The sequence below is a fragment of the Ambystoma mexicanum genome, chromosome 5q (genome assembly GCF_040938575.1).
Source record: "Ambystoma mexicanum isolate Mex_15411 chromosome 5q, UKY_AmexF1_1, whole genome shotgun sequence".
Lineage (NCBI taxonomy): Eukaryota > Metazoa > Chordata > Amphibia > Caudata > Ambystomatidae > Ambystoma > Ambystoma mexicanum.
Window position 1 is genome coordinate 689,692,979 of NC_090933.1, and position 19,952 is coordinate 689,712,930.

General features: G+C 41.7%; 1 protein-coding gene across 5 annotated transcripts in view; it reads right to left on the bottom strand.

The window, feature by feature from the left end:
* Positions 1 to 19,952, bottom strand: part of CPA6 (carboxypeptidase A6) — a 1,211,288-nt gene that overhangs the window by 85,586 nt on the left and 1,105,750 nt on the right. For all 5 annotated transcript variants that reach the window (XM_069621150.1, XM_069621152.1, XM_069621153.1 and 2 more), the window contains exon 8: positions 13,787 to 13,877. In XM_069621150.1, the coding sequence (XP_069477251.1) occupies positions 13,787 to 13,877 (91 nt within the window). The remainder of the gene's footprint in view (positions 1 to 13,786; positions 13,878 to 19,952) is intronic.

A 19,952-nucleotide genomic window follows, 5' to 3' on the forward strand; every position in this document is an offset into this window, starting at 1 on the left:
TTTGAAAGCCTATGTAGAAAATAATAAAGATGCACGTCCGTGAGTATGCCTGTCGCCTACGTCATAGCACTGGGTATATTCTTCGTGTAGATTGGTGTGGGAGTGTCCAGTGTATATATTTGCACAGGTGTGCTTAACCGTTGGCTAGGTCGTCATGGCATCTCTAACGACGTGTAGATTTTAGTCTAGTTGGTCCGTGCCGCAGGTGTCGGCATGGCCAGTGCGGGCTGCTGGGCAGGCAGATGGACACATCCGTATGTTCCTGTACCAGGGTATCTGGTCGTCTGGTAAATGGACAAACTCTTCTCGTGGCGGGTGTCTGGGTCGTGACCCTTTAGGCCAAGCGCGAGAGGTGAAGTACGGGAGTCTGGTCTTCCATTCTCCCACTTCACCACCAAAAATATTGCCGTACATATGGCCGTTGGGAACGGCCAGAGGCGATATTTTTGGTGGGGATAATTTATGGGGTAAATGGATGGGGGGGTTGCGGGGGTGTCCCCCGCAGGTTCCATGGGGTAATATCGCAGCAAAAATATGGTGACATTTTTGTATGCCGATATTTTCGCGGCAATATTATCACATGGAACCAGAAGAACAGAGTCATGATTTGGGGCAGGAGGTCTCTCTTGAAGAGTCTGCTAAATGCGTAGAAACTCCCCCATCCAAGCTGTCAGGATTGAGGCTGGTGGGGGCTCAGGCAGTGTGGTAGGTGCCCTAATGGTGCGTAGGATCCATCCTACATTATTCCCCAGGCGTGTCCTTCATCCCTTTTTCAGGAAACAGCTTCCGGGACGAAGGACAGCCCAGGAACTACGTTTCCCAGCAGGCCGAGCGTGGCACAGGCCTGCTGGGATGGAGTCAGCCACGCCCGCGCGAGTGCGCATGCGTGAACCGTGCCCAAAGCCCCATGCTTGCGATTCCGGCCAGCAGAGAGGAAGGACGTGTAGAGCCAAAGCTCCTGACGGCAAGCCTACGCGGGGCACCCCACCGCCTGTTAGCCCACCCCAGGCCCCGCGTGACAGAAAAGATAAGTGCTGAGCCAAGCGCGCACGTTCCGGCAGCATTCTTAAGACAGTTTATTTAGAGGAAGTCGCGCTTGGATTTCCAAACTGGAACCGCGCCCGAAGCGGTTTAGGAATGCATGGCGCTCCGTCCAATAACCCAGCAGGAGACACCATTAACACGCGATTGTGTTCCTAGACGAAGCATGCTTCCTACATGTGTTTAGACTGAAAAGACTGTAGAGCAGAATTGCTAACTCAGAACTATTAACCCCTAAACAGTGACTCTGCTTATATGTACGCTTCCATTCTGACTTTATTCTTGCCTCTTGCAGTGCATGTGAGGTACAGAACGCCATAAGGGTCTTGCAGCACGAAGAGACCAGAAGACTACACAGCAGTGCCGAAACTAAGTGCAACTTCATTTGTTTATTTTAGGGCACGTTTAGAAGCTGGGTATTGAGTTTTACATTCTGAATGATGTTAATGCAGACAGTGCTTTCATTCTGTATGATGGTAATGCAGACAGTGCTTTCCTCCATGAAGTAATGTGAGGATAGAGATAGAAGAACAAGTACAGTAACTGGTTGAGGGCTCCAGTACAAAGGCCTAACTTCTCTGGCATAAGTGTGCATAGTTGAATGTAAACTGAACACAGTAACTGGTCTGGGGCTCCAGTACAAAGGCCCATTTCATCTGGCATAAGTAAGATTGCTAGTGAATGCAAAAGCGCCAGGGCGGAGAACTCCAGATACAGGAGCTGGAGCTGAGGAGCATGTTACCCTGTTCTTCCCCATCCCCATCCATAACCTCTCCCTTTCCCTCTTTCCGGTGTTCCTAAACAACCTCTACCCATCCAACCATCGGACCCTAACCCTCTTTCCCCCAAGGGTCAAGGTGGCCTGTGTTACTTGCTCCCAGGTACCAAGACCCGACGGGGAGGGAGGTGTCCTAGCTGCGTTTGTGCTGCCTCTGCGTTGAGAAGAAGGAAGTCTGACACAAGCAGAGTCAACAACGAGGGGATGTATGTCCAGCTCTCATCCCTCCTACAACAACTGCCTTCAACTTCGTATTAAGTTCATTAGTGAAAGTATTTGAAACTCTAAAGTTAGAGGTACAACAACACACAGGTATACTCCTAGAAATTACGAAGAAGCTGAAGCTGAATGACATTACCATGACCGCAATTAAATCAGGGGTTAATGAAGCACTGGGAGAAATCGTAATGGAGTCCCGCAAAGCTACCAAACATCAATCAGCAAAATTGGACCTCTTGACTGAACAGTGTGGGGAGCTAAAAGTCGAGCTAGGGGCTTTGGGGGAGAAATTGGACTCACCAATCAACAGTAATGATGGAAGAGGTAATTTGGGGTTCCCAGTTCCTAATCCAGAGCCCTTGCTAGATGACTCCCCTCTTTCCGCCTCGGTGATGGAAGAATTCTTGCAGATGGTACAAGTTATAGACTTGGAGGCTCCGTGCAAGGACTCTGAGCAGGAGATGATAATAAACATTTCCTTAGTTACTGAGGATTTGGGAGTGGCCGATAAAAAGAAACTGACAGACAAGCCCAAAAAGAGAAAGAAAAAAACAGCAAATCAGGTAATTCAAACTCCACAAGTGGCTGTCAATAATCAGACTAAAAGAAAGAGGAAACATCAGGCGACAGATAATAATCGTTTCCTGAAAAATGTAAAGGGAAAGATGGGGGTAGAGGAAAAAGGGGCGAAGGAAAGGGCCCCTAATAAAGGGAAATGTACAAAAGGAAACAATAATTCTAAGGCACCTGACACTAAAGAACCTAATGATACTCCAATGGCAGAAATAATGAAAAATACAGTGGGGAGTCAAACAGATTTAATTGAACCACCAAAGAAAATTGCCCCAATCTTTTTGTTAGCAAAGCAAAAAGGCAAATCCTTGAAGCCTGCAATAAAAATAGCCCCCATCTTTTTAAAAGCCCAAAAATATCCAGATGTGGAAATAGGGGAAAGAAGACTTATGGCTGCTGCTGGAGTGGGGACATGTATAGTAGGTGAGTCCACCAAGTCAGAAGGTTTAATTATACCCTGCTTAACAAGCAACGAAAAAAAAGAACTGCAACAGATCCCTGCTTTAGCGGTTAATAGGAACTGTTTAAATGATCAACCCCATTTCCAATTACCATCTAATTTAAATTTGGATGTTCCCATTAAAAGTCTTAACTCTTTTAAACAGCCAAAAGAACAGTAAGTGTTCATATCAAGAAAATTTCCCATCAGTCAAGGTGGGCCTCCTCTCAACCACTCAATGATTCTTTCTGAAATAAGCTAATCCTGGCTTTAAAATACTTCTCCACTGCTGATATTGAGGTGGTTAATTTCCCCTTTACCACAGACACTAACATAGCAGAAGTGGAGCTAAAATCAAGCCTAGGATTGGAGTCAATTATGGAGGAGATTGAGGCTTAGGACAAAAGAGGGTTCAAGGTTTCCAAACTATGCCCTACCCCTATAAATACACAAACATCTATTACTGATTCAGATGGTCAGGTCACATTCACTCCGGATGGTATAAATGAAGTATTCAGAAAGTTTTATGTGGATTTATATAAGAATGAATCCCATATTGATGCAGATAATGGAGACTTCCTGGAAGGGGTTCAGGTCTCAGTAATTTCAGGTGAGGAAGCTACTTTACTGGAGGAAGATATCTCGGTGGATGAAGTCAAGCTAGCAATATCAAAATTGAATGTTGGTAGGTCTCCAGGGCCTGTTGGATTGCCAGTCGAATTCTATAGGTGGTTGCCTAATTCGGCGTTGACACTTTTGACGGATATGTATAAGACCTCCAAGGCTAGGGGTATACTTCCAGACTCTACTAGACATGCAACTATCTCTGTCTTTCTGAAGAAAAACAGGGATGAGACACTGGCGTCCAACTACAGACCAATTAGTTTGATAAATGTGGACAGTAAGATTCTGGCCAAGATTCTAGCTCTGCGAATGGAAGATCTTTTGCCGGGGCTGATAGATCGGAATCAATCTGGTTTTGTTAAAGGTAGGATGGCATCCAGTAACATGCGGACACTGCTAAGTACTATCGCGAAGGCGCCGGAGTTGTCTGAAGACTCGGCTGTCCTATCACTTCATGCAGAAAAGGCATTTGATAGAGTTGACTGGCAAGTTATGTTTAAAGTATTGGAAAAGATGGGTTTTAGAATTCAGTTCTGTTCTTGGATAAAAGTACTGTATACCAGGCCTACGACTGATGTCAAAACTAATGGGCAGAGGTCAACACCTTTTGAATTAGAACGTGGCACGAGACAAGGTTGCCCATTGTCTCCTTTGTTATTCGTACTGAGTATTGAACCTTTGGCTATTACATTGAGAAATGAGGTAGGTTTACAAGGCAGAAGTTGTTGGGGGATGCTACAAAAAATGTGGTTATACGCTGATGACTTGTTATCGGTCTTCAAGAACCTAGGTGAATCAGTGCCGTTCCTTATGAACATTCTCAAAGCTTTTCACCAGTGCTCTGGATACAAAATTAATTGGGCAAAATCAGAGGTTTTACCATTAGTGCCGTTGTGTGACAAACAATTTATTACCCGGTTGGGATTCAAGTGGTGTGCTGAAAAACTATTGTACTTGGGGGTTTGGATTTTGCCTAATGTCGCTGATTTTGTGAGGGAAAATATGTTGATGGTGTGCACTACTTTCAAATCGGATTTGAAAAGATGGAGTTTGTTGCACCTTTCCCTTTGGGGGAATGTGAATGCTTTAAAAATGGTGTCGACTCCTCCAGTGAATTTTGCTCTGAGTATGATCCCCTTAGATATTGAGAATCATTTTTGGCGTGAGTTAGATAGACTCATGCAGGACTTTTTTATGGGATAATAAACCTTCACGACTGAAGATTAGCAAATTGCAATTGCATTTGTCTAAGGGTGGGCTGGGGGTCCCTAATTTCAAGGCATACCATCTGGCTTTTATGTCACGGAATATATTTGATTTTCTCAAATCGGAACATGTGGATTGGATATGTGCTGAATCTAGCCATATAGGCCCTTTGTCGCCTAGGGCCATTTTGACCAGTAAGCCACTTTGAGCAAGGGTGGAAGTCCTACTGACTAGGAGCTTACGGAACTCATGGGTGGACTTGTGTGAGTGTTTGGGTTTCAACGCATTAAGAGATCCGAGTGCTTCAATTTGGCTGAACCCGAACATTACACATGAAGGGAAAACTTGGTTCAGGCAGGATTGGTATCTAGCTGGGGTGCATTGGATTAGTGATCTGTTTAATGGTTTGAATTGGATGACAGCTAGGGAAATACGGTTGAAGTTTGAAATTCCTACTTTTTGTTTGACAGACTATTGGAAGATCAGGAAGGCGGTGGGGGAGGTGGATTTGGAAAAGAGAATCAACATAGACATGCTTGGTTGGGTGCCTGAAGTGAGTGAATGTGGCCTGGTTAGCTATGTTTACAGACTGGTTGTGTCAAACTATCGGTCTAATGATGCTTTGAGATTGGAATCGGAGAATTGGTGAGGATATTACGGAGGATGATTGGACACGGATTTGTGAGAATGTGAAATTGTGTTCTTTGAGTCTTGCTGATAGGTCTCGTCAGATAAAGATTTTGAATAGAACATACTGGACACCTGAGAGAATGATGAAAAGAGGGATGAGTGACAGCTCTGAATGTTGGGCATGTTTACATGAGGTGGGCACCTTGGAGCATATGCTGTGGGAATGCTCGAGGGTGAGAGGCTTGTGGTTTGAGTTTGACCAGATCTGTGAAAAGATTTTGGAGGAGAAGGTTCATATGGATTTTAAGACAATAGTGTTGGGTAGTGAGGATTTGTTGGATGACCTGACTACTTCTCAGAAGAAATGGATCTTTCGAGGGGCAATGGTGGAGAAGAAACTAATTTTGAGACATTGGAAAGCATCTAACCCTATTACTATTGAGGAATGGATTTCGGAGATGCACTCTTTAGCGGATATGGAGAAGGTGCTGTATTGGAAAGACAAGAAAAGTGCATTATTTAACAAGATTTGGGGTAAATTTCTTTTACTATATTAGACCAGTTTATTGATTGTTTTGTGACTCCTGGGGGGAGGCGGGTTTTCTGGTGTATATAGTTCTGTTGGCTTTGTTATGATTATCACATGTTGTTATATTATGTACATACTGTTTCTCTGTTATGAACTTTTTGAAAATAAATGTAAAAAAAAAACAAAAAAAACAAACAAACATTGTTTCCTTCGAACCAGGAGTGTAATCAATCTGCATGTAGTAAAATTGGCGCTGCTCTACCACCCACGGCTGTGTGAGATAAGGTGCCTGAGATAATTTCCCAAGTCCTTCTTAAGATGGGCATTCAACAGTGGAAGCTCTAGTAAATAACCAGCTCAGAGTACTTTCATGGAATACTAGAGGCTATAGCTCTTTTTCCCAGGAGCCAAGAAAAACTTAGATCTTTGGGACCTTTGACTTGATTTTGCTTCAGGAAACTTGGCTAACTTGTGTATTGGGGGTTGATGAATTTTCCACGTTTCGACAACTTGCTTTTGGGTCAGAAGGAGGTAGTCCTTCTGGGTTTGTTGATTGCCTGTAAAAATGATGCTATCTAATGAGACTCAAGGCATCCTGATAGTGAGAGCGGGGCGAAAGGGATACAAATCTGGATTGGGCTGGATCATTGTAAACTTGTATTGGAACTCTCGAGTGCTGTCTTTACACGAGTATTTGCAAAGTTTTGCTGACTATTTAGTTGAACTACTATCTCAGCATCCGTCAGATGAAATAATCTTAGACCTGAATTCAAACTGTATCATGACAGAGGATCAATGTTCAGGAAAGAGCCGATATCAAACAACTAATGGGTCAGCATAGGTTAATTTCATGAAGGATTGGGACTTATGGATGTTTAATGGAAATGTGGGGGGTGATATCCCGAGCGTCCCTACCTGGCGAAGGGGTGCATCTTTTTCAACAATTGATTATTTTTTTGCTTCTAGAAACATCTTCGAAAGTTGTGTAACATTTCAGGTTGAAGAAGGAAATGCGGATGATCATGCAATGATCAAACTATCATTGGGTGTTAATTATGACTCAAGTGTTTCTTTCTATACCCGTAAATTAACTCTGCAGGTAATTGTATTAGGAGGTTTGATAGGGGAGGTAGAGCGTTGACTAACAGACTGAGTGACATGGTTGACCAACTATCTGATGAACAAATCTCGGAATATTGTGACCCCTCTAGTTTTAATCTTTTTCTGTTAAATCTGAATCCCCAAAGGACCAATACTCAGAAATCTCACATGTTGCATAAACATGTCTTTAATGCCTACATTTTAGAACAAAAGAAAAGCATGAGACAACAAAAAGCTATTCTAAAAAAAACTAAACTCGACATAAAAGCTTACAAGACAGCCCTAAGATTCCTCAATATTAAGTATAGGAATTGGACTCGCTCATATAGGTATTAGATCCTGCAACATGACGGAGAAACAATGCTCCGCTCACTAAGTCAGAGAAATTCTAGACATTTCTGGACTATTGTTGGATCAAAATATGACTCCAGTCTCACAATAAGGATACATTATACAGGAACAGACTTGGGTTGACTATTTCTCTCAGGTTTATGGGTCCCTAGATACTCTGGCTCTAGAGACAGAAATTACTGCTTGGTGGTCCTTAACCTATACTAGCACTGACAAAGAATCTTTAATAAAGAATTCCTCCTCTTCCAGAGCGGTGGGACCAAATGGCCTAAGCAATTCGACTCTGAAAATGAACTCAGCCATGTGAGCGCAAGTACTTTAAAGGTTATTTGACAATATAATTGTGTCAAAAGAACTACCAGAGACGTGGAAAAGTTTGGTCATGATCCCGATTTACAAAAAGGGGGACAGATTATTAGCATCAAACTATCGCCCAATTTCATTGTTAGATGCCGATAGTAAAATCTTTGTCAGACTAATACTAGGGGAGATGGAGTAATGGGCTAAATCAAAAGGAATCATACCAAAGCAACAAACTGGCTTTAGGAAGGGACTATCTACCTTCCTGAATGGCTTAGTTCTCAGCTGTTTGAGTGTGGACTCTGTTCATAAGGGTGGTACCCCCATTTCTGGGGCTTGGATTGATCTCTCCCAAGCGTTCAACACTGTCAACAGGAATCTCATGTGGAAGAAATTGCACGCTTGGGGGGGTCCCCTCTAACTTATTGTCTATCCTGATTGAATTGCATCTTAATACAACATTGAGAGTCAGGCTGTCCAGAGCACGTTCACTATCTGGACCGATAAGTGTTGACAGAGGAGTTTGTCAGGGGTGTTTAATAGCGCCTCTGCTTTTCATTCTCTTTATGGCTGACCTTGATCAATATCTAAATGAGATCGGTCTAATATCACTGCAAATCGGAAATACTAAAATCAGCTGGTTGGCATATGCTGATGATGTCGTGATATTGGACCATTCTCAGGTCGGACTTTAGCATTTGTTGTACGCTTTGGAGGCCTATGCTCATAATACTGATCTTACGATAAACCCTAAAAAATCCAAGATTTTGATATTCAAACATCTGAACATAAGAACGAAGAATTACTCTTGGGAATTGTATCACCGCCCAATAGATATTGTGTCTGAGCTGATTTATTTGGGATTTACAATTAAATCTTACCCTATGAAAATCCATCTACTTGAAACTACTAATCTAAAAGTCATTAAACTGGGGGCTCAGATGAAAAGGATTAGATCCAGGTTTTGTAAATTCTCAATATTACAGTTGGTGAAATTCTATTTGGGAAAGGTGGTCCCAATAATATTGTTCGGATTGGACACAAATCTAATCTCTATGGATGTGAATTGGGATATAATAGAGGCTAAGGTTTGGAAAAAAACTCTGATTCTTCCAAACTGTGTTCCCATTGTATGTCTTAGGTATGAACTGGGCTTTTCTTCCCTGAGATCTTGGATGGAGTGGAAGTGGATTTACTTATACAGGTTGCTCTTGGATCCCCCGAAGAGCCCCCTGTATGAAGACCTGTCCCTTCTAATGCAATGTAATGATAACCTGTTTCTTGAAAAGTTAAAGTCAAAATGCTCAGAGATATTGATTAACTCTGAGTGCACGTTAGAACTCCTTATCCAAAAACCAACTAAAGTAAACAAACGGTTGAAACATTGGGATTGGATAGAAACAGGTGACAAAATGAGGAAGGCCAGGTTGTCAGTGTAATTTTCTGTGATGGGTAAACAAAGGTTGGTTTTACCCTCTTATTTGAATAAATTCCCAGATTCGCAAGCAAGGGCACTTTTTCTAAGATTTAGATTAAATCTACTCCCTAACCTGGAAATTATATCTACTAGGGATAAAGCAGTCAATAATGATTTCTATGATAAATGTGATGATAAAGAATGTCAGGCGAGTAAGCACTTGTTATCTAGGTGTTCTGGTACATGGGATTTGAGAGTTATTAGATTTAAAAGATTTGTTCATGATGTTCGATGGTTAGATAATGATGAGTTCTGGGTTAGACTATCATTTGGAAATGAAAGATTCTTGACTTCAGAAGTGGTCAGAATTCTAAAAGATTTCAATCTGGATGGTAACTCAGAAGTGTGTAATGCTAAAGGATGTAATTGATTTTATGTCTATGTTTTAAAATGTGTGAAAAGTAAAAGTTTTGGCTAATGCACAATAAATAATAAAATGTAAAAAAAATGATTGTGTGGTTCTTTAGTAGGAGAGGATCTATCCTATTTTTAGTGCATATGGGAATGTGACTTGTGCGAGGGATGCATTGATGACATTGGGCCTGGTTCATGGAACGTTTTCCTATGGGATTGCACCATTATAAAATACTTTAATGAATCAGGCCCACTGAGAGGTTGTGTGAGTATTCTCCCTGTGATGACCTTCACAAAGAAGGAGATGAGTATGTTGTCTTTTTGGGTGGTGGGTTTCAGGGCTTAGAGAAAGTAAAGGCGCGGCCTTCCAGAGTATGTGTTTTGAATGTGGTCTATTTTAAACATTGCAGGCATGGTATGTGTGGGATGTCTGTGCATTTCTGGCGATGACAATTTTTTGCCTTTTTTTGTCTGTGAAGAAGTTGATGGCATTACGTTTGTCTGTGGATTACTGTATTGCAGGGCCTGGCAGTGGACTGACACAGTGCTCCACTAGAAGACCACTCTGCTCTTGTTGGATGCTTCCATGATGGTTTTTGTGGTGGAGTTTGCTTTGACTGTGGTGATGAGTGTCCTGTGCACTGAACAGAGGGTTCTCAAGGGGATAGCTTCTAGTTGGTGGGATTTTCTCCAGCACTCTTCTTGTCTGAATATGGCATGCTTGCTGTCATTGCGTTCCTTTGTGTAACAAGGAGTGGAGGGCTTATGTTTGTTGTGTCAGTGCTTCAGTGATGCATGCATGTTGGTGGTCTGAGAGTGTGGTTGAGTGTGCTGAGCTGGGCATTTACATCTTCAGAGAGGTCAGACATGGAGACTCAGGTGATGCGGTTTCCTTCCAGCGCATTGAGAGAGCATTGGGGTGTGTTGGTTGGTTTGGGTTTGCTGCAGTGGAGGAGTGGTGTGTATTGACCCAGGATGGGTGTGGTTGAGTGGTCTGTTCACTCCAAATGTATGGGAAGAAATAACATGGCTGGAGAGGTGGTGAATATAAGGTTGAGTGTGTTGCCTTTGTTCTGAGTTGGTTTTTTGATGAGTTGCTTGATATCCATGGTGTCAAGAGGTTCAAGTATTGGCTTTCTGGTTTTCTTGGTGGCGTGGCTCCCAAGCACGTTGTTGTCTCTGATGAAGATATTAGTGATGTTGCTGATGGATGCTGCTATAAGAAGGTCTGTGATTTCATTGAAAAAGGTTTGGGATTGGAGTGGTTGCTAGATCAGAGAAAGGTAGCTGCCTGAGCGTGCGTTAGCGGGAAGTGTCAAGTGAGGAGCTCCCTGAATGTAGATGTGGTGTGCTCCTAGAGGGTGCATTTCTATTAAGTCTTGCTGGTAATAGTGAGCCCTCCACGAGTCTTCCTTTTGCGGTCCTTGTGTTGGATGCTTTAGCCTGTGGATTGAGGGCATACTGGATGTGTGTGCACATGGGAGGAGCCACGTCTTTTTGATAAAAAGTGAGTCTAGGTTGTGATTGATGAGGAGATCAGCAATGTCTGTTGAATATAGTATTGTGGAGTGAGCATTGATGATTGTGAGATTGCATGTGTGTTTAGCTGGTGGCATGTGGATGATGATCAATGTGATGTGGCTGAGGTTCTATGGGTAGGTAGTGCATGGGAGTGAGGTGCAGTCTGGGGATTTGTGAGGGTCGGGATGGAATGGGGTGAGTGAGGTGTGATGCACATGCTGCTGCCTACTGGGGATAGATTGAGCAGGTGCCCCAGCCTTTTCTATGTCCTAACAGGACCAACCAAGAATTGCCTTTTGCTTTGGACACCTGGGAGACAGATGACCTGTGATCTAGGAGTTAAGAAGAGAAAGAAAGGGGTGGTGCAGATAAAAAGATCACCAACATATTAGCAGTAATTAGCAGGTGGGTGGAGTAGTGGCCATGTGACCTAGATCTACTGGTAACAGTTGACCAATTACAAAATAAAAGAGGCTGGGAGGCAGTTTAAGAAGAGAAAGAAAAGGGCAGGACAGAATGAGTGTCAAAAAAGAGCACCAAAAGAGGGGCAGTGATTAGCAGGTGGGTTATGCAGAGGTCACATGACCTAAATCCACTCGCACCAGCTGACCAACTGTCAAGGCAATGAGGCTGAGATGCACCCAGCTCCCTTGAGCCTCCACCTTGTCTGTCGCCAGAAACAGGCAGAGGGCTCGATTACAATGACTCTACCCCATGCCATTTAAAGACGTACGTTCCCACCTTCTAAGACATGCTCTACGGCAGCAATGGATGAGGGCATCTGTGCAAAAAGGGACCTGAGAGATTTCACTCCACACAGTAGAGAGACAGGGACATCATTCAACTCTGTGAAATGCATCATCAAGCATGACTACACAGTTACCATAACGGATTATACAGGATCAAGCTACAAACAGATCAATCAATTAAAAAAAACATATTTATTGATGAATATTCAGGACCAGTTTTATCCTTTTGCCTCTTCCCCATTCACGGACAATGTGCCTGCCATCATAAACAAATAGAAGCAACATACAATAATGAGGACACTACTTTTGCCCGATAAGTCTCCGCTCTAGCTAGGACTGATTTTTTTCACCATAAACGTCTACGAGTAGGACGGTGGAAAGACCATATAGTCGTGACTACAATGGTGTTTATCCCTTGTCTGAGTTCTAAATTGAGGAACTGTTGCTTCGACCCTTGTTCTCGAAAACACTGCTTATGAACTTTTACCCCCAATTGACAATTTTCGCATGAACGTGAATCTTCTGGGAGAAAAATGCTGGCACTTTATGCAGGCGTTCTGTCAGCAGATGCTTGCTGCCGCAGTTGTTTTTACACCTCACCCTTCTACTTGCCACCAGTTGGCTGCACTTTTTACTTGTCATTTTATTTATTTTGTATTTATTATTTTACTGTTGATCCCATGTATTGCACTGCCCCCTCCCCTTTCCCCCCACACTTTCCCCACCCCTGCTCTTGCGCGATCTGAATATTACCTGGCCTAGTAAGATCGTTGTCTCTGTCTTCCCTCTGTTTCCCCACACTTGCCTCTCGCCCTTTCAAACACTCGTGTATGGACACGTTATAAATGCCATATCATATCATATCATATCATATCCTCTCCCTTTCAGGGGGTTCCCTCCTTGAAATGCCTCCCGTGCAACTTTTGCTTACTAACACACTGACCCATTCCTACTTACCTGGCTTTCGGCTCGATGCACTTTCCCACTGCCCTTTGTGATATGTATCTACCAGCTCCCAGGGTACCTGGCTATCTGCAGCACTCTGCTTGCATTTGTTCACTGCTGGCATGAATATGCTGCCCACTTATTAAGCCTGCATATTAGTGCAGGCATTTTCAATTAAGATTCAGTATTCAGAAACATTCTCCAGTTCTGAGCCTTCAAGATGCTTAACAAAAGGCTTACGCGCCTCATAAAAATGAGTATGTTTTACAAATTTCCTAATTGATATTAATGTAATTAAATTGACAGGTCACAAAAGAGCAGCCATGGTTTTTGCAATCTAATAAGTGAATGGTTCATACGAGCCAAACACCAACGGCTTTGTCTCTGCTGCTGGTTTTTAGTTCTACTTGACCAATTAGAGGAGGCCTACATTTCTAACAGCTGCACTAACAACTTCACAGCGCATAGCAACAGTTGTTGTGCATGCCATGTTGTACATTTGTTTAAAAACGGCTACAAAGATACAGAATAAAGTGTTCACATTTTGAACACCGGTAAAACTAATGTGGAGAGCAGTGGAAAATTACAAGATCTTGTGATGTGGAACAAAAAAACCAATAAACACACAGGTCAGAACAAAAACAAATTCACATATAATTAAAATAAATTATCAAAGAAGTCAGATTTATGTAAATAGGAACCTTCATTCAGTGGCACAGCGCCCTCAAAGCTGATGACTATTTCACTAAACACCAATGCCGGGACTTGTTCCATGGCAATTTTCACTCCAAAAGAAGCTGTGAATTAGTGATCCTTTGCAGGGGCTACTGCTTCTAAGCAGAGAAAAGCACGACTGGACAGAAGAACCCCTCTCGGCTCGGCCTCTGTGGTGATTACAGTATGAACAGTGCATCGAATTCCAATTCAGGAACTTGCTTTCCAGACTTACCGCACCATTTCACCCGCCAGTTACGGTTGGCATCAACTCCATAACAATGAAACCTTGAGTGCTTGGACCTGGTTTTTCTCCAAAAGCGATCCTAGCAAGAAAACAAATACAAATATTGAAAATAATTGACTGTGCATACATGCAATCAAAGCACTAAGGGCAGAGCACAATGACACGTCTCTTTGGTCAATATTAATCTCTTTGAAGCTGGCGCAATGCTTGATCGTGATGCAAATTTGCTCATCGCATTTTTGTGAAATGAAAACTGCACTGAAAATAATGTAATGGTAATATGGCCATTGAAGACGAGATTTTATGGATTGGATTGGGTGGGTGTATTATAAAGTGCTCCATCACCATTGACATCTTGCCGCTGTGTGGTTATCAGTGGTAATTAAGGAAGCTAAGAAGGAAAACTATATGTTTTTAGTCATCGCTGAATGGAAGATAATCAGTTCCTAAGGCAAGAGCAAGTGAGTTCCAAAGTGTGGGAGCTGTAACCGAGAAGGAACGACCACCATCACGAGAATACTGCAATCAGTAAACAGTCAAAGGAATGGTATTAGAAGAGCAGAGAAAGTGCTAAAAGGAACAAAGTAGATTTAATGAAAGAAGATGACATTCCATGAAGAGCGCAATTGACAAAATACAGGGCCCTAAAGATTCATATGAGAAATTATCAAATGTTAGAATTAGGGATCAAGGCACACTAGATGAAAAAAGTATAGAATTAAGATGAAATCTAAATTTAAATATGCAGTCAAATCTGTCTATTCCCCCAGAGACTCCCAGTTTTGATTTCAAGTACTTGAGTTGGAGACTTGTTTATACTTTTGGCATTTGCCTCCATTTTACATTTCTCTAAAGGTTTGACTGTGTACTCTTCCAGCTGTGTCCATAGTGGTGTCCACAGAATCTCAGGCGTGGAGATTGAACTGGGTAAAATTAGAAGGGTGATTATGGAAGAAAGTCCTGAATATACCCCAGTCACAACCAATGCCTTCCCTTCCCTACGAGATAGGAATGAGCTCCCTGACGGCCTACTTTGATTGGAAACTGGTTCAACTATACAGATCGATACAGTTTCCTTCAGCAAACACCTTGTACGAAGACGTGCATCAAATGGTACGGAGTGACTCCAGCTATTACTGAAGAACTCTACAAAAGGCAGTGACGGAAATATTATCCAACTGTGATCTATCACTGGAAGAGTTGGCAGAGAATCCAGTTGGTCTAAAAAGAGCCTTATTGGGAACAGACTGGATAAAGACAATCAATGCTGTACGCACCTTTGAGCTGCATAACAGCTTTTACATTTTAGATAAACCCAGGGGTACTATGCCTTCTTACCTCCAAAAATGTCCGAATGCAAAAAAAGAGAAGGGACTTTCTGAGATTTCATTTAAACTTGTTACTGACCAGGCAGATTTTAGAAGTGTGTGAAAAAGGATGTGGGATGAACACCAACTGTGCGATGTGTAACTTGGAAATAACGCAAACATTATATCACATTCTGACAGAATGCCAGCGCACTCACGAACTAAGCACTAAACTTTTTTAACGTTTTGTGAATACTGTCGAATGGCTGTACACAGAGGAGTTCTGGCTGGGGCTGTCCTCTGTACACGAGACAGTACTTACCTTAGAGCTACTGAATTTCCTGAATGAATTAGGCTTTTTGCAAAATTCTATATACGTGAATGACGTATGAGTGTTCAGAGGACTGGTTAGGATGAGATATTCCTTATGAAGTTGTTTTTGTGTTTATATGATATTTTGTCAGATTTTATGTGAAAAGTCATACTTGTATTGACTGTGCCACATTGATAATAACATATTTTTTAAATAGCGTTGTGCAGCCTTCTCTTTTCCAATGAATGAATAAGGATATATTTGTTTCTGTTAAAAAAAAATGGAATTGCTGGCTTTTGGATACTATGATCAGTTATAAGACAGAGGGCTCTGTGACAATTGGTGGTGGTCATACAATATTTAAGATTTGGAGGACCTGAGTTAGAATGTTTTGGAGTGTTCTTTCTTAAGTGCTGGCTAAGACTCGGTAACCCCAGGAGCTTGAGTTTTTGTGTGGCACACTGGCTCCTGATATAGGCACAGCTGAAGCACATCTGTCATAGCTTTTGTCTGAAGCGTAAATCCAGGTGGCCGCAGACATTTTAATGTCTCTACCTTCAAATCTTTCTGAAATTTACCTCCAGAGTTCTGGTTAAATGTTTCTAAATCCTGAAATCTACCTCTACCTCCAATGTTATGTTCTTCTCAAGCTTAGCGTCTTACTGTTGTGAGGAAATTCAAGGGCCTAGAAATCCCCAGCAACCTGGTGACTTCATACTACTACGGCCTCCTGAAAAGGCTCCCACCGTAAAATCTAGAGTCTTCATTTCATTGAACATTTTGCTACATTGAAGCATCATTGAGCATCGTGCAGCTTGCTAAAAACAACTAATACATAGTAATAGAATTATACTTTAGGTCCAGTCTTCAAACCATTTGGATTAATGCAGCCACTTTCACATTTCAAATTTCAACAGCAAATTACTTTGGGCGGGAGGATAGCTCAGGGGCAACACGTTTGTCTTGGAAGCAAGTCAACACAGAGCAAGATAGGTTTGAATCCCGTTCTTGAGCTTAGAGACTGGTCTCTGGTATTAAGTGTTCTATAAAGTATTAATTAATTAATTAACCTGGATGCTGTGCTTCCTAAACTGGCTTCCCATTACATCTATAAGAGACTTCAAGGGAATGATATCAAACATTAACAGAGCCGAGCCCACATGGATAACCATGCACTGCAGCGATGGTGAAACATGAAGGTGTTTCAGGGAGTGTGCTGTGTCGCTGCTCTGTTGGTTACCTACCTGCAGGTGTTATGCTTGCCTTAACAGCTGTCTGTCAATGAACAGGTGCAGTTCTAAATATTCCTGTGATTCCTGTCGCTGCAGGAAAGAGGGTATTGATGCCTTTTTATCAGAACAGACAATCCAAACGAGAGTGCATATTATTGAAATGGGACCCCAATTGCACCATTAACAGTTTCCACTGGACTGTCTGCTGTTGTGTTAAAAAGGTCTCAGCGATGGTGTAGTTTTAGTTTTGCCTATTAAGTGACACTGAAAGCACTGCCTACAAGCCAAAACTATGTTCATGGGAAGCGAAGATAGGAAGTGGTGAAATGTGACGAGGGACGCACAGCCTGTAGGTGTTGTTTGGTGATGTTACCCACAAAAGTGTCCTTGGGCCTGCTAGTCCCAATGGCTATTAACACCGAAACACATCCCTCTTGGATCTCTTTGAGCCTAGCTCTGTGCTTTCTGAGCAATTTTCAGAAAGTTATTGGCATATTTGCAGTTATAAACCAGGTAAACCAGTGTCTGATGCAATACAACTGCCTTAACCAAGTGTTCCTCCAGCCAGTTGATCAGTTGATTTATAAGCTATTTGCATCAGTTCCTTGCACTGAATTCCTGTTAAAAACCAGCATTCCCAGAGCCAACGGTTTTGGATTTTGTATAGGAATTAGATAGCCATTTGCTAAGCATTATCATAATATGCTCAGGTACTAGCACCATTTACCTGCTGTTGCCATCTTATTGGCTGGCAGGGGCATTATGGCAGTCCCTATCAAATGCAGATTCCAAGCCTCCAAAAGCCAAAACTGTTGGCTTTGCCAAGGCTTGCTTTGAAATTACAGGCGCTCGCTCTCTCAATGGTCAGCATCCCATTGGTCAAAGGAAATGCCCATTATGACTAATGTAGCTGCCCATAAGAACTCCACGCGGGTAAACCTTCTGATTCATTAAAAAGAATCTCTAGCATTCAACAATAAACAAAGAAATTAAAAGTTTAGGTCAAAAGATTATAAGTAAAAAAGTGTATAAGTTCATTACAGTTTCACTCAACATAAAAGTGTATATTTTGTATTTTGTACAAAATGTAGTTAGACAATTTATGTAATTCTTTTGACAATAAACGATTTTCCATATAATTCATAAACATTGTCTCGACATATAGCAACATAGAATTCTTGATTTAGACCAGTTAATTTATTTTAGGAGCCACTCAATATTATGAGAGATTTTCCTTTCTACTCCTTTCTTTCTGACGCGATTCAGATATATCTCCTACCCTTCTTCAGAGAATGTGAACACTGCCTTCCTACAAAGCGATCAAGATAATCTGTATTAATCACTCTATAGTCAACTAGTCCTTAATTCATGACTGCTAATATGTAGCTAAACAAAGATAATAACCTTTTTACCCAAAAATCTCCAATTAAAGATGATACAGGAAGCCTTCTTATACCTACAAGTGAACATAATATGTAAATGTATCAAAGGAGTTGATTCATTCTAACCTACATGTAATCATTTGTACCACCATTGTATGGGATCGATCTTACTTAGTCATGATGTGTATAGTCAGACAATTATTTGTCTCAATAGATCCATGAAAATCCATGAAAATATATGGCCGCCTGTCAATTAAAAGTAAATAATTAATTTGATGGACATTAAACTTTTCTCTGTAGTGTAACCTCGTGGGTTTATCTTATTGACCTTAATGGACTTTCAATAGACCACTTCAGCCTTTTTCAGGTTGGGCAACATAATTCAAAACCAGTTAATTAAGATGAAGGAGTTAATTTCTGTCTACTATACAATGTATCTAAGATGCTGCCGATCCACTTCACATATTTTACTTTTGTAGGACTTTAAAGAGCCCGTAACGTCCGGTGGCAAGAGATTCATCAACACTGGAAAACCAGCATTGCCTGAATCATCGTTATTTAAACAAAGATGGCCATACATAGTGCAGTGTATGACCTTAGGTGCCATAATGACATATTACTACATCCAGTGGCCTTCTTTTAATGTTCCAAGAGTTCAACTTACAAATAAAGCGTAATTCTTACAACTGTCAAAGTTATTCTAATCATATCAGAGTGTATGTTAACTTTCCTTATATTCATAATTATGTTTTCTTAATGTGTGAAACAGATTTCAATTATAATCCACATTGCACAAACAGTAAAAAAAAATATTTGATAACATATACAGTATCACATTGGTGTCATAATAAGTACGCATTCTATGGGAATCCCACACTTGTGCATCACTAATCCAATGATTTCTAAGATACAGGGCAATTTGAAAATAGGGAGCTGAGGTACTTTTCATGTCATCCTGCACTGCGCATGGAAGCTAGGAACCTGACAGCTCACTGCCATGAGGAGGTGTGGCATTGCAGAGGTGTGGCCAAAGTGATGTGAAGCATGAAAGTGAGTGGCAGTCAGTGTCGTTTTTAGGCTGAAGACCACTAAAAAGAAGGGCCTTCGGAAAAGGTCTCTGTTCTACCTCTGATAATCGTCTTGGTACTTGTTCCAAAATTGAATGGCTGGAGCATCTTTGAGATGCTCATGTGTAAATACAGTCCACAAAGATTTGCCCCAGTTCTTTGCTTTGTAAATCAGTTATAAGGTAGGAGGTGTAAATCTGATATGTATATGTGCACCTTCTGATTTACTTGATTGCATTCTTTTGTGAATCAGACCTCATACATTCAAGGAACTGGGCTCACGAGGATGGCTGCCTGTTAAATAATATCTCTACATTCAGACGAAGTCTACTGACTCAAAACCAAATGTTTCCATCCATTGATTGCATCCTTTCTATAGGTCATATATATGTGGCTCACATGAGTACTGCAGTGCCATTTGTTTGGCCTGTAGAACATACCATATCTCCATAGATGTAGGTGGTGGAGACTCCATAGTGTCCAGTGGCGAGGAGAGTTTCGGTTTCAGGGCCATGTGCATACTTTGTTATCAGGCTTGGTCGTCTCATAGTATATCACAGAATTCACCCAGTTTCGAATTGTTTATCAGCTTTTCCTCAGGAGCATCAGTGGAGAGCTTTGATGAAGGTTGCCGGTGCTCACACAAGCTAATCTTTTCACTGAATATGGGATTGAATGTGTGCAAAGTATCTGAGCCAGCAGAGATCTCAAGCTGTCCCTGTTAGTATGCCTTTCTTTTTCTATCACAGCGCTGTGCATTCTGGTACATGCCAGTATTTACGTTTATGACTATACAAGCAGAACTGCAAGAACGAGATAGCAAATTACCCTCCCTGGGAAGTGGTGCCAGCCA